Source organism: Gopherus evgoodei, chromosome 3 (assembly GCF_007399415.2).
Source record: "Gopherus evgoodei ecotype Sinaloan lineage chromosome 3, rGopEvg1_v1.p, whole genome shotgun sequence".
NCBI classification, from domain to species: Eukaryota; Metazoa; Chordata; order Testudines; family Testudinidae; genus Gopherus; species Gopherus evgoodei.
Window position 1 is genome coordinate 116011056 of NC_044324.1, and position 14820 is coordinate 116025875.

At 40.4% G+C, this 14820-nt stretch overlaps 1 protein-coding gene across 7 annotated transcripts in view; it reads left to right on the forward strand.

The window, feature by feature from the left end:
* Positions 1–14820, forward strand: part of ARFGEF3 (ARFGEF family member 3) — a 135322-nt gene that overhangs the window by 61447 nt on the left and 59055 nt on the right. For all 7 annotated transcript variants that reach the window (XM_030556411.1, XM_030556408.1, XM_030556409.1 and 4 more), the window contains exons 6-9: positions 4619–4741; positions 6268–6310; positions 7528–7606; positions 12723–12827. In XM_030556411.1, coding sequence (XP_030412271.1) covers positions 4619–4741; positions 6268–6310; positions 7528–7606; positions 12723–12827 — 350 coding nt within the window. The remainder of the gene's footprint in view (positions 1–4618; positions 4742–6267; positions 6311–7527; positions 7607–12722; positions 12828–14820) is intronic.

A 14820-nucleotide genomic window follows, 5' to 3' on the forward strand; every position in this document is an offset into this window, starting at 1 on the left:
CAGTAAGATGCAATACACATTGGAAAAAGGGGTTAATAGCTCCAGTATTTCAACCTTTGAACTGCTACTTCAGGTAGTGGAAATCAATTGTCAGTGCTTCATGTTCTTTGTTCCCTGGGGACGTCCCCAAGACTGTGAGCGTTATCTGAAGTCATATTTTCTATTTCTGCTGTGCATTTTCAGATGACGATATGCAAATGACACATGACTTTTTCTCTTTAAAACACCCTGATAAACGCCAGCTTTATTTCATGTTAAGTATTGGATCCTGCCATTGGTTAGTGGCTCTACCATATCCTCACTCTTAAAAGGCCATGTCTACCTTTAAAACTTTTTGCTGGCATAGTAAAGTCAATTAGGAGTATGATTTTTTTTTTTAAATCAGCAAAAGCTGAGTGTAGATGAAACTACATTGGACAAAAAAACATTCTTTTGCTAGGTTAGCGCAGTTTGTTCAGGGAATCAGTATCAGCTATTCCAGCAAAAACCAGTATCAGCTCTAACTACATTAGGAGTGTTTGCTAGTGTTCCTATACCTAAAAGCACCTATAGGCACCTATGGCTTTGTGATTCTGGCCCACAGATATTACAAAGGCTTTAACATTTGAAACCCAAGGACTCAGTTCTCCCCTGCATCTGAACTCTTCCCAGTGCTGGGGTGGTAGCCACTGGGGTGATTCAGCACTGGCCTGCCCCCAGCATCAGCTGCTCAAACTTATTCCAGTGGAGAATTGGCAGAGTTCTTTTCTGCCATGTGCCTGTTCTTCCTCCCTTCCCTGATGTGTCCCATAGTAGGGTGGACATGGTGCCTAGAGTAAGCTCTTCTGTCTCTGCTCATCTCTTGCCAGTGGGGGTTCCCCTCCAGTGGGAATTATCTTCTGGCAAGTTACAGCTACAAGCTGGCCACTTTGCGCCACCTGATCAGTCAATAATGGAGGTACCCCACATTAATGGATACATCTGAGCATTTTGGCCTTAACCTCAGCCTCAGTTTCCCAATTTCAATGAGCATTATGGCCCCCAGATTAGAGTTCTGTGAAGGGTAAAGAGATAATATTTGTGAAGTACTCTGACCATGAAGAGTGTTGTATAAGTGGCTTAAATATTATTAGTGTTGAACCTACAGTCTACCTAGCTATATACATTCCTAACTAGATACAATACCTTTAATGTTGGTCAGGCCCCTGCATGAAAAGTTATTTAATGCTTTGTGACTTATTTATCTTCTTTTATCTATTCCCATCTTTGGTTTTGGAGATTGTATTGCTTTGTCTAATCCTTTGTGTTTTGCTTTCTTAGCTGTGTTTTGCATGTCACAAAGCTGGAAGCCCCCAAATGCATGAAATGATCAAAGTGTCCATTGCACACCTCTTCAGTGCCCTGTGCTCTCGCATTTTTACTGGTGCATCCCCACCAATGACATTTCACAAGGTATCATGCTTGGCTTGCGAGACTGGAGCTCAGCTGAGCAACAGTGCTGCACGTTAACACACAAGGGGTGGGGGAAGAAAAAAGGGGAAATCGATCCTGCTCTTTCCAGAAAGTCAGCCTGCCTTTAAATTCAGTCTTTTTCCACAGTTCTCTAAGTAAATTGAATTAGATAAGAATATTACTATTCAAACCCTTGCAGCACACACAGTTCCTATGAATGATTCGGCCTCAGCAACGTCTGATAGGATTTTGTATTCCTTGCCCACTGGAATTCTTGTGTGGTATACGATGGCAACCTCTGTTCCAAGTCTCCTTTTGAAAATGGCAGAAGAGTAAGGATTTTCTTGTGCTGTCGGAGAAGCATAAAGAGAAAATCACACTGGCTTAGCAAGATAGAGCATTCCGCTATCTGTAAACTCAGGTATTTCATATGTATTTCCTTAGGTGCCAGTCCTGTAATGGATCTGTATTGGCAGATCCCTGCTCCTCATTGAAGCCATTGAGGTGATGCACAGTTCCAGGGTCTGTTCATATAGGTCTGACTGCAGGATTAAAATGTACACTGTTCAGAGTAGGAATTCTGTATTTGTTTAGTTGGTTTTCTTGTCGTGAAGCACTGTGCACTATATAAATAACAGTAGTGACAGCTGCATGGCACCTTTTTACACATTTAAGATAAAAAGCTTTAATCTGCATTGACAGTCTGTGCAGTGTGAGACCTCAGGCATCTTTGGAATCTTCCTCACACATCTACTAATTAAGATCATGCTGAATGAAATTCCTCACTTACCTTAGGAAATATAACACTCTCAAAGGTCAACAGATGCCCCAAAAGCCAAGATGAACTGTCCATTATCTGATGCAAATACCTTCAGCTTTACCAGGTTTTAATGTACTGTTAAAATGGGGACACGTGCAAACCCGAGAAAGGAAACATTAATTTTGTCTTTATCTTGCCTCTGTCACGTAAGAGGCACAAAACATCACATGCTACATATAATGTTCTCATAACACTACTCTGGGACATAACAGAGTGACTGGGATGAGAATGGTGCAAGAGCTATAGCTCAGATTATTCCAGTGTGTGGCATTTTGGCTCAGACAATTTGCACTAATCAAGCATATTATATTTCTAACCAAGGAATTCAATCATGCTTTATTGTGCCCAAAATTTAGCCATGAGGCACAAATCCTAAAAGCATTAGCACCTCTCGCATCTGCTGGATATGTCTGCTGAAAGGAGCAGAGCTGATAAATTCCAAGGGATTCCAGGATCTGGTCTTATTCTCTATTCTGTTACATTAAAAGTAATGCACATGGACAGCAGTTTCCTTTTAAGCTTACTGCCTGTCTTTCTCCCACAGAACTTAATGGCAAAGCTCCCTTTGATTTCAGTAGGAGTTGGATCAGGCTCTTGATTCTGTTACTGTGTACATATCAACATTGATTAGTCCACATAATGAGCTAACCACCTTTAAATTTTCATCTTACAAGCTGGACTTCCTCCTCATTAGGGAAATATAAGTATCTAAAAGAAGAAAATGTTTTTATTCCATCTGTGCTCCTATACTTTGAACAGGGGCAACCAGTTTAATTCAAATTTTGTTTAAAAAGATGTCTGTACAGAATATACCAGTTGTATATTTATCTGTGTACATACAGTATATGCAGTGTTGTTCCTTTTCTCCCTATGACTGGAGGGGTATTAACAGGCCACTTCACCTTGAAATACATTTTAACTACTTATGCTAAACAATCTGTTCCATCTTGTATTTAGCTGAGACAAACTGACTACATTTCCCAGACCTGAAGAAGAGCTCTGTGTAAGCTTGATAGCTTACCTCTCTCACCAAAAGAAGTTGGTCCAATAAAAGATATTACCTCACACACCTTGTGTCTCTCTACATATAGCGTATGTAGAATGTATGTATTCATTGCCAGGATGACTTTACAGAGGCATTATAACCCTTCAGAGATGACCGTATGATAGAAATACTGACACATCTGAATGACCGCACCCTGAAGAGTACAACATGTAGTGTTACAAACCCATTTACACAAAGGCTGACAGAACTTGTATGAATAACTTCACAGCCATAGACAGAATCACAGATTTCAACATATGCCAAAGTGAGTGGAGTTGCTCCTTTGGATCACAATTTATTAATAAGTTTGTGTTTAAACAGTCTGGCTCCAATCCCATGATATAGATTACAGGAGGCACTATTTACCGCATATCTCAAAACCAGAGGCCACTGCATCAAAAATGACAATACAGTAATTACAAACTCTACCAGATTTCTTTTAAAAGGTATTTATCTCAAGAAAAGGGCATTGCAGTGGGCATAATACCATATCCTCAGCATTCCATTGCATTTTGATAACTATCTGCAAAACATTGGCTTTGGACAGAGTCCAAGAATGGAAAAATTCAGCCCTAAATATGAAAGTTTGCAAAAGTTATGAGCAACTGAAAGTGTAGTTAGAATGGAAACTCTGATGTAACATGAACTATAGCAGTCACTATCACTCTCACTATAATGAAACTAAACAGATACAATGTTTTCCATTTATAGGCACCAAAGGCTATTGGACACTCTAATAAACATAAATTAAAACCATGATTTACAATGAACTATCAAGATGCCTAGTTGCATCCTAGTAGCAGAAGCTGTCTGAAAATCCCCAACATATTACTCATACAAAAAAACCACGCAAATAACAGTTTACGCAAATAACCTAAAAAGAAACAACAACCTTTTTGAGCTTATATGAGAGGATGATGCTGCTTATGTACTAAGGGCAGAATTCTAGAGAAATGGTCCCTGTAGGTTCATTTGGTCCCTGTTGATGTCATGAATACATCACTGGAATTAAACAATAGGGCTAATATTTGAAAGCAACATCCAAAGCACAAGCTACTGCCTGGGCATCAAAGTTTGACAGGATGGGGAGTGGTTGCCATTTTTGTCTTGCCACCTCAACATACACAGCACTTCAGAGACTTGCATGCTGCTTTTAAACTATATTGTTTTTTGGCTATTTGCATGGCTGAAAAAAATTCTAACACTATGCACTAGTAAATCTGGCTGACTTTCTGCATAAAGAGAGCTTCACTTCCTCCCAAGATGGTCTACAGTTAAATTGTTGTTTATATCTATGTGCTGCTATCTTGTTTCCTCACCAGGTTTGCATTGAGACATATGTATCTAGCTGTCATCAGCGGAGTATTAACACCGCTGTGCGGGCAACCCTCAGCCAAATGTTGAGTGACTTGACTTTACAGTTACGACAAAAGCAAGAGAATACGGTGAGCCTTCCGGCATCAACAGATGGTTCAGTATTCCATGGCTGTGTCCTTTTTGTGTCCTACATGCAGTGTTCTGTGGCTGGGTGCTGTGCTTTCTGGTGTTGTTTGAGCGTTCCAGCGTCAGTCCCGTTTAAAACGGCCTCTTTTTGGGGCTAACAAATCCTTCAACAGAAACACTCTTCCCTTCCAGCAGACAGGCTCTACGTTTTGATTTGCAAGAAAGGCTTCATTCTGATGTCAGATTGTCTTGACTTTGCTTCCTTTTTCTATTCTTTTATTTTGTGTTTATCTTGGTGAAGTCCAGTTGAAATCCTTTTGCCAAAACTTTCTTAAATATTAAATGTTGCCCAAACCAAATAAATTCTTAGCTACAAAAAGTATATTTGAGAGAGATGTTTAATTACAAAATTTAAGCTAAATCCTTTTGAATGTATATCAAATTAAATGATTTGGGCCAGAGGGCTTCTTTACCTGCTGGCTTACTGGCAAAAAATAACTGGTTTCTTTTTATTGCCTTTAGTGTGTTGTTAAAATCCACAAGAGCTGTTTGCATTAAACTCCAACGTATTGTCTAGATGGAATTATAAGCACCTCTGGGTAAATTTGAAATGACTTTGGTTTCTTGCACTTATGAGCACTTCCTTGCATATTAATGAAGAAATTGTTTGCCTGTGTGTGTGTTTGGTTTGTTAGCAGATTTTGCAGCTGTCAGTTGTGTAGAGGTTTAATCTTAAAGCAGTTGTGCTTGGTTAAGTAAAAGGGAGATCCTTTTTTAAAAATTAAATAGCCAGAATTTAAAAATAGCATTAATCTGAGAAATAACTGTAAAATGTAATTCTAAGGTTATTTATCCTTTCTGCATATACAGTGTGCCAAGTTTATAAGTGTAAAGATTTTTTTTCCAAGCTGGCAGCTCTGCAAATTCTATCTGGATCTGAAAACTGAGTTGATTTACTTCTGCTTGTACATCCTGACTATAATGGAGATTCTGCAAACTGCTCTTAGCTGCTGACAATTTTCTGATGATACATGAGAGAGAAGAGAATTGACCTTGTTCTTCCGTGTGTACCACAGGGAACAGTCCTGCACTGGCAGAGAAATGAACTAGATGATCTAAGAGGGCATTTCTAGCTGTATTGCCTCTGTAGTGTTAACAGTGATAAAGTATAACATTTTCAAGAGCTCTGAGGTGATTTAAGAATATAAATCCCATTTTGAAAAGTTACTTAGGTAACTGACAGTCTATGTCCCAATGGCTTTCAATGGGATTTAGGTGCCTAAATCTAAATCACTTTTGAAAATGGGATTTAGGCATATTTGAAAATTTCTCCCTCTAAATTAGTAAAGTAAGAAAAACAGGTATGACTGACACCTGAGGAAGTTGTGACTTTTACACTTGCTTTTCTGACCATAATCCCACACTAAGGCTTTTTCAGATTAGGAACTGAGTACTTTAAAGTGCTGCATATACCTATAGCGGTTTTCTTCCACCTATTCTAATTACAATGTTTCTTTTCCCTCAATAGACAACTGAAAAACATGAAGCCTTGCAAGAGTTCAAGAGCCAAGGTATATGCCACTTTATTTCATGGTGACTCTTTAAAATCTGGTTTTCTTTTCTTTCTCAGTATTCCTTGTGTTTGCCCATTGTTGCCAAGACACCCTGTTGCCATAGTGTTTACGTCTTCTGCAGAGTCACACTGCTCCTTTCGTTTTCCACTACTCGCACCTTATTGGTATCACCCCACTTGTTGTACAAGGGCTCTGGTGACTTTCAGAACTAAGTGTCTGCAACACCTTTAATTATACCTTCATCTGCACCACATGAATGGTGTCCCCTATAGGAAAGCAATCACTAATAATTACAATATGCTGTCTCTGCAACCTAAGGGCTTCAGGGTTGTGGGCAGGGTTAAAGTGAAGTGGGTTCCCTTCCAAAATTTGAACAGTGTTCTAAGGACTTTTTCTTCAGAGATTAGAAAAGGTCTGGAGACAGACACACAATTTCTTACCTATTGGGCCAGCCCTGATATAACTGGCGGATAATTTTAATATTTTTGGAGGTCTTGACACACAGCTCTGCTAGAGGAGGAGTGCTAATATGCCTTGCCTTCATCATGCCACAACATTAGTTAGTTTCCTAAGGTTTTTCCTAGACCCTGTCTCCACTATATTCTCTGATTGCTATAGTCATTATTAGGGCCTGATCCCGCAATTGGATCTGTGGAGGTGGACCTTGTGCCCCATGTGGAGCTCGTTGACTCCAATGAGACTCCACACAGGCATTACGTTCTTCCCACAAAGTTCCATGTACAGGACTGGGGCCTTAGTTGCTACGTAGATTTCTGATGGCTGGAAGGAGGAGCACCAAGACAAACTATAGGAAAAGCCACCAAGATTTTAGTAATCCTGAGGAATTGTCTATAGTCAGGTGCCATGCAGAAGTACTGGAGCCACTTGCTATTTTTCTTCTTGTCTGAGTTGGAGGAATGAGCCCAAACTTCCATAAATGCATTTAAGCAATTAGTGTTATCCTCCAAGTAGTGATACTACTTTTCCATTTTGTGGATCACTCCCTCCAAAAGAGATTCTGCAGCAGAATCACTTCCCATCCCAATACCTTTCCCACAGCATTCTTTTTGTGAATTCTGGGAGCCCATGGGCCACAGTTGAGAACTACAGACCTAAGTCACGGAAGCTGGTGAGTTCTGAAAGATGTGGGGGAGAGTTGTGGTGGTAAACCAGCTAAGCATACATAATGCCACTGACCTTTGTCCTTTTTGGAGGTTCTACAGTAGAGTCCCTTTGCGATGATGTTGTGTCTGTCCTCACTGTGCTCTGTGAGAAGCTTCAGGCTGTCATAAAGTAAGTGGGTTATTTAGCTATAATTCATAGTTGTTGCTGCAGATTTTCTTGTGGAATGTCACTTATTAATGATCATACTGTCCTCCATTCTAGGATAACAAGGCAAACAATTCTTGTACTAAGTTGCTTGTCAGAGGTACTTTGCCCTCAGTTGGATTGATCACGTTGTATTAATTTAGCCCACAATTGTGGTGAGAAATTGATTCATCACCCACATACACAGTTTTGCTTTAAAGAAACTCCAGTAAGTGATAGCAACCCTTATTGTAAATAGATTCTATATAGTAACAACATCTTTCTGGAAAATGCTTGCTTTTTTGCTATGCTTTGCATAGTGAACACATCCACAGAAGAGAGAAGGAGAGAGACAACAAATAGTATAGCAAGACTAAAATACAATGATCTCTTGGAGGTATTACTGGTATTCCCTAACCTAAATATTGGGAATATAATGACAAGTTTATCCAGATAACATACCATTTGCAAATAATTTGAGTTTCCTCTTGAACAACAACCACCATATGTACGATACTATTCCATTAAAATACCATGATGCTATACATCTGACTATTGATTCAGATTCTCAGGTGCTTTTAAAATGCACAGCTTCATTCAAGTCATGAAAGATATTTAATTTTAAATGGTTTATTTATCATCATTGTTATAGTATTAGCATGTTTTTTTAATAGAAGTTAATGGCACTTTGCTGATTTGCACAAACTGAGGATCTGGCCCACAGATTCTTTAATATCCCTAATACTATTTTCCAGATTCCTGAGCATGTCTTAGCTGGAAGAGAACCTGAATAAACTATCAAAAACATAATAATTACTGATTTACCCTCCCTGCAACCTTTCAATCAAAGAATTCAAAGCAGATCACCAAGGCGATGATTATTATCCCTATTTTACACAGGGGGAAATTGAAGCACACCGAGAAGGGATTTGCCCAAGGTCACACAGTGAGTCAGTACCATAAGGCCAGATTCTGTGAAGTACACATGGCCATGCTTTGAGAGTGGCACAGAGCCATACAGTTCTGGAAACGCAGTCCCTTCTGGAGCTGTCCAGCACTCTGGCAAAGTGCACACGCATTTGGAGAGCCACGCAGAAATATATTCAGCAAAAGAACCAGGAAAAAGCAAAGATGATGGATCAAGATGAGTCATGTCTCTATAGCTTTGACTACTTTTTGTTGTACCTCAGAAAGTAGGGTTTCATAGCCCCCACCTTATCAGAAACAATCCAAAAGGAATGAAAAGATCCCTCCCTGACTTGCTGAGTGAAAAACAGAACGTTAATTTCTTGAGGACTAAATGTAGCCAGTTTTCATTTTTAATGCATTATGAATTAACTGAAAAGCCCTCTGGATGTGATCCTACAATTCTTACTCTCATGAGTAGTCCTGGCTTGTGCAAGTAAATCCATAGACACTAGCGGGACTGTGTAGGTGAGTATCAACTACCTACAGGAGTCAGGTTTGTAGGATCAGGTTTTTCATTTGCAATGTGTTGCTCTCTGTTTCCTAATATTAAGAACAGGGTAAACTGTGGATTTAGTCAGAAAATGTCATTTTGAAATTCCTTTGACTTCAGTGAGATCCACACAGATGCAAGGCTCTGCCAGTCCTGTAGTTGCTTACAAAATTAGAACCTAAGGCCCTTATCCTGCAAAGACTTACTTATGTGCTGAATTTTGCACGCTGCGAGTAATCCCATTGAGAGAGGGAGCATTGCAGTTGACTTCAGGGGAGTTAGGATTTCACCCACAAGATATAAAGTTAAACCCATGTACAATTCTTTGTGAGATTGGGCCTAAGAATGGAAACCTGCACATGGGTAACATGGTTCCTCTCTAGTAACCAATTTATGTATCCAAAGATGCAAAATTCCAGAGTTTCACCTTTCAGTGCCATTATGTAAATAGTTTGTAGAAAGCAACATTTTATGGCCTCAGAATAGCCTACAGTCTAATTGCAAGTACTCTGAGATAAGCTGAATGAAAAAAATCTTAGCTGTGGTATTTTAAGCCAAGCCCTGCTAACAGTCTACTAATTAATCAACCAGGAAAAAAAAAACTGTGAGGAAAATAAGTTAATCAAAACGAAAATGTAGCATAAAAGCAATATGGGGCAATTATTTCAGAGCTATAAATAGACAAACTAAAATCTTGGTGAAAATTTGAGAGACATTTGGAGGGAAAAAAGTTATTCCTAATTAACACCACCACCTCCGTATCATTAAAACTAAACTCTATCTTGCTACTGCTCTTCTGCTTGATTACAAAATGAGTGAAAAGGAAAAAGGAGCTGTTAGAAGCTGTTTTACAAGATACAAAATTAAAGCATAAATTGGAGTGGACGAGTTTGTTAATGAGCAAAGAAGCATTGATCAGTGTGAGCAGTAGGAAGCGCACACAAAATTTCCCTGGATGTTCTGGAAATCATTTGGAAAGCAGGGCTGCATGCACATTTAGGGGACGACAATTTAGGTCTTCAAAATTGTGTGCACAAAAATGATGTTTTCAGTTGTCTTAGGCACTTCACCCTCTGCAACAAACAGGAGTTTTGTCTGTGTGCTAATCATTCTTTTAATGTTATCTGATTAGATGTTGCCCCCCAAAATATAACCATTTCAAATCACTGGGGATGCAATACCAAAACTAAACTACTTAACAGGAGCTCTCCTAAAAAATGTTGACTTGAAAATAAATAAATAAAGGAAAGAAAGCTCTTTTGTGAAGTTTATCTGCAATCTCAGCTCCCCAGGAGACTGCACTGAATTAGAACAGATTTTGTGCTCGTCTACAATATGCCTTAAAGAGATTAATAGAACCTAAAAATATGGTCAGTGAACCATGGTTTACTGCAGTAATATATCCAGGTAGCACAGAAGCACTAACTGGTAATTCTGCACCTATTTTCTTAATTGGGTCTTTTAATTAACAGAGAAACATAATGAAGGATTCTAATTAGTTCTGGAGGAAAACAAATGTATCTGGCTTGTTAAAAAACTTACTGAAGTAATTATGTGGGAGGCAGGGAGTAGAAAGCTGTTCTTCCTTTCAGCCAATGATTGTTTCTCCTCAGAAACAACCTGTCAGAGAGATTCACCCTGTGCAGCCTTTGGGTCACAAAGGCGAGGCTTTGGGTTATTAAACTGTCTGCTCTGATCTCCTAGCCTGATGATTACTTAACACACTGTTCTTAATTTCAAGCATATTGGTATTTGCTTCTGAGGGAGGTAAGGCACGGGTGATGAAAAAGAGGTTAAGGGAGATGAATTCTGGTCATTATGGTTCCAAGGGCCCTGAAACAATGAAACCTGCTCTAGCAGGGTTATTAGTAGATGGGCAGCACTGAGATATACGGCAATATAGGCTATTTGCCTTCTGCAGATCACCTTCATCGTGGTGGGGAGATGTTTTTATAATAAATAGACCTTGGAAAGAATTCAGAGACAAGGGTATCTATGTTGATCAAAAATCCTTGAATACCATATAAGTAACATGTTCTGTATATATTGGATTTATATGACTCTCATATGAAGTATGAGAATGGCCCATTTTTTATAAGCCAGTCCATCTCTTTATGAAATACATGCAAAGAAAGTAGGCCATCATTTTCAAACCATCCATAATATGGATTTAGGTATCTAGTTTTACACCCTCAAGCTTCAAATTCTTGGTCAACAGACACATGAAAGATGTCTTTTCTACTTAGGGGTAATTCATTTGGAGAGCCACACAGAAATATATTCAGCATAAGAACCAGGAAAAAGCAAAGATGATGGATCAAGATGAGTCATGTCTCTATAGCTTTGACTACTTTTTGTTGTACCTCAGAAAATAGGGTTTCATAGCCCTCACCTTATCAGAAACAATAATCCAAAAGGAATGAAAAGATCCCTCCCTGACTTGCTGAGTGAAAAACAGAATATTAATCCTAATGAAAAAAATTATCTTTACATGGTGAAGCAACTTTAAACCTACCTATTGTCTTAACCTTTGCAGTTAATTCTCAAAATATGCATAAGAACATGTTCTGTTTGTGGTGTCTACAGATCCTTCCATATACATTTCTTGGGACTCCTCTTGCTATCAAGACTGTAGCTGACTGACCAGGGGTTCTCAAACTTCATTGCATCGCAACCCCCTTCTGACAACAAAAATCACTACAAGACCCCATGAGGGGGGAATGAAGCCTGAGCCCACCTGAGCCCCGCTGCCCCGGGGGGACCAAAGCTGAAGCCAGAGCCCTGCTGCCCAGGGCAGAGGGGCCAGAGCCAAAGCCCAAGGACTTCAGCCCTGGGCAGAGAGTAACCCAAGTGCTGCCACCCAGGGCTGAAGTCAAAGCCAGCCCCAGACGGTGGGGTTCAGGCTTCTGCTCTGGGCCCTAGCAAGTCTCATGCCAGCTGTGGTGACCCCATTAAAACAGGGTCGCAACCCATTTTGTGATTCTGACCCACAGTTCGAGAATTTGAGAATTCGACCCCAAAAGTCACATTGATCCCAGACTCTAGCCTTCCTGAGTTTGCATTCTTTGCCATGATTTCTGTCATCGGAAGAACAGAAAAGGATGACAGGAGAAAGAGAGGGGGAGAGAGAGGCAGAAAATAAGATATCTGTGTAATAATAAGAATGTTAGGCAGCTGCTGAGTGTTCTCAGTTTGTATGAAGAGTCTGTAACAACTCGAGTGGGGTTTGAGGAGGTTTCTATTCATTTGTGCAAAAATCCCATCTTCTGTGTTAAGACAAATTTAGATAATGGCATCTGTCTTCTATCTACTTTTTCTTTTATTTTTTAGGAGGACATTTATTTCTCATTTCCTCATGATGAAATGGGACGAGCTAATCACCCTGTTGTTTTCTCTACTGCCTGCTTTTACTGCGTGTCATTAAGTGCAGAGCAAATGGGGTGATGAAGAGGATCACACATTTGAAATCCGTACCATTTTCAGGCAGATGCAAAATAACACTGCTATAAATTACAGGATAACATACAGATGAACTGATGCAGTTCTCCAAACAGAATGATGGTGGTGGTGGTGGTGGTGGTGATAAAGTCAAAAAATATTTGTTTTAGTCATATTTGAACATTCTTTGTTTCTGTTTGTCAGTGAAAATCAGCAACTGCAGCTTCTCTACCTGGAATGTATTCTCTCAATGCTAAATAGTTCCTCTCCCAGCATGCACAATCACAGAGGATTCACTGACCTTATTTGGTGAGTACACATGTTTTTCACCTTCCTATGAAGAGAACAGGAGCTTAGATTTCCACTGATTTAATGTGTGGGGGTGGGGGGGTTCACCTAAGCAACCATAACCCCCAGCACCACCACCACCACCAGATTTGACGTTATGGAAGCCATGCCCAGCCCTCACTGGAAAGCTCTTCATTAAAACTTTGAGTAATACAGGTTGCTGAGCAATGAATCCAGCTATATGAAACCCTATAGTAAATTTCATCATTATCATGAAATCCCAGTTATTTCGGCCTTGAAAGGAATTCATTGATCACTTTGTGTATCTTTTTTGCAACAGTGCAGGATTGAACTCTGCACTCAACATACACATTTTATTTAAATTCAATCAGAAGTGATGGGGCTCAGGAGCGGTACTTATGTAATAGGGAATAATCATTTGCAACACTACCTGAGTTACTGGCCTGTGCTACACAGGAGGGCAGATTAGATGATCCTAATTAGTCCCTTCTGGCCTAAAAATCTGAGTCTAGTATATTCTTGAAGCCTCTGGTGATGAGACCGCCAAGACCCATTATATCAAGTTATTCCCCTGTCTAATTGACCTTACTACAAGGTCCTCTTTTTTTCAATTTCAAGCCATTAACTATTTTACTATATAGTGTACCACCTGCTCAAATCACCTGAACGAATTCTTAACCAACTTTCTGACTGTGGCAACACCTCTCTATAGTGTTTAGATGCTTGGCTCCCAAGAATGGTGTTAGAAATAAGGGAAAAGTGTAATTAACCCAAAGTCTACTAGAGTCTGTGAAGAGCAGTGATGTCCAACCTGTGGCCTGTGAGGCTCTAAATCTCCCTTGAGGGTGACTGTGTTGAGAAGCAAATGTGTATGTGTTTGTGAACTGAAAATGTATTCCATGAGCTACTGCACCCTGTGATTTTTAAATAGAAGTGTTTGAATCAGGCCCACCTCTCTGGGGAAAAGATAGGGGCATGGCTTTTCCAGCTCCCTTCCACCACTTCCTGTGCAGCCCCGGGCACAGCTCTGGCAAGAGCCGGGGAAGCTCTAAGTAGCAGCTGTCACTTCCCCAATCCAGATGTTCAACAGCTATCCTGAGGACCACCTACTGCATCATAGGGTTGGAAGGACATAGTACTTCTGGCTACTCCATTGCCTGCACACTTGAGTGTTGGAGCCCTGCCACAAGCAGGCTGGGAGCTTTACTGGTGCTGTACAAGCCTAGGAGAGCACTTGGCGTGCGCATGCACACATGCAAACACAACCACCACAGTGCAGGAGAGGGGAAAAGGAGCTGAGAACCAACAACTGGTTACAGCTTCCTGATTCTCTGCCCCAGTCCTGTCACAGGTTAAAGCAGGCTGATGACTACTCTAACTTGTCCCAGCTGCTGTATGGTCTGTCAGGGACCATGTGCCAGCTGGGAATAGCCAGAGCACAACTCATTCCAGCCACCTTACCTCTGCACCCCCGACATGCCCTCTGTGCCAGACGGTGGAGAGAGAGAGGCATAGGAGTCAGCTGTGCTAGCTCTATGCCCATAGGGGACTTTCTCATCCTCGGGGAATCTCCAGCAGGGGGCTTGCTAGTGGTTTCTGCTCCTTTATGCTGCTACTTCTGACCCTCAGGCTGAAAAGATAGACAGCAAGAGTATAGAGCTTCTTTTAGATGAACACCATCAGCTAGAGAAAGAAGACAGTAGACGGTAAATAATCCTTCCCATTACAGATATGGACAGTATTTATGCGCACTTGGTAATGAGGGCTAGAAGGGAACACTTTTAGTATGATGGGCTGTGATGGACTGCAAGGAAGTGAGTCCTTACAGAGAGAGGTTGGGGATGGGAATAGCCAGTGTGTCTTGGAAAAATATACCATATCTGGTGCTGAAAAGTATTTTTACATGCTTATGGTGCAATGTGGCACCTAATTACATCAAGTAGCCTCAAATAGGCCCTTCCCATTGTGTACTGTATCTATATTGTGTAATAGG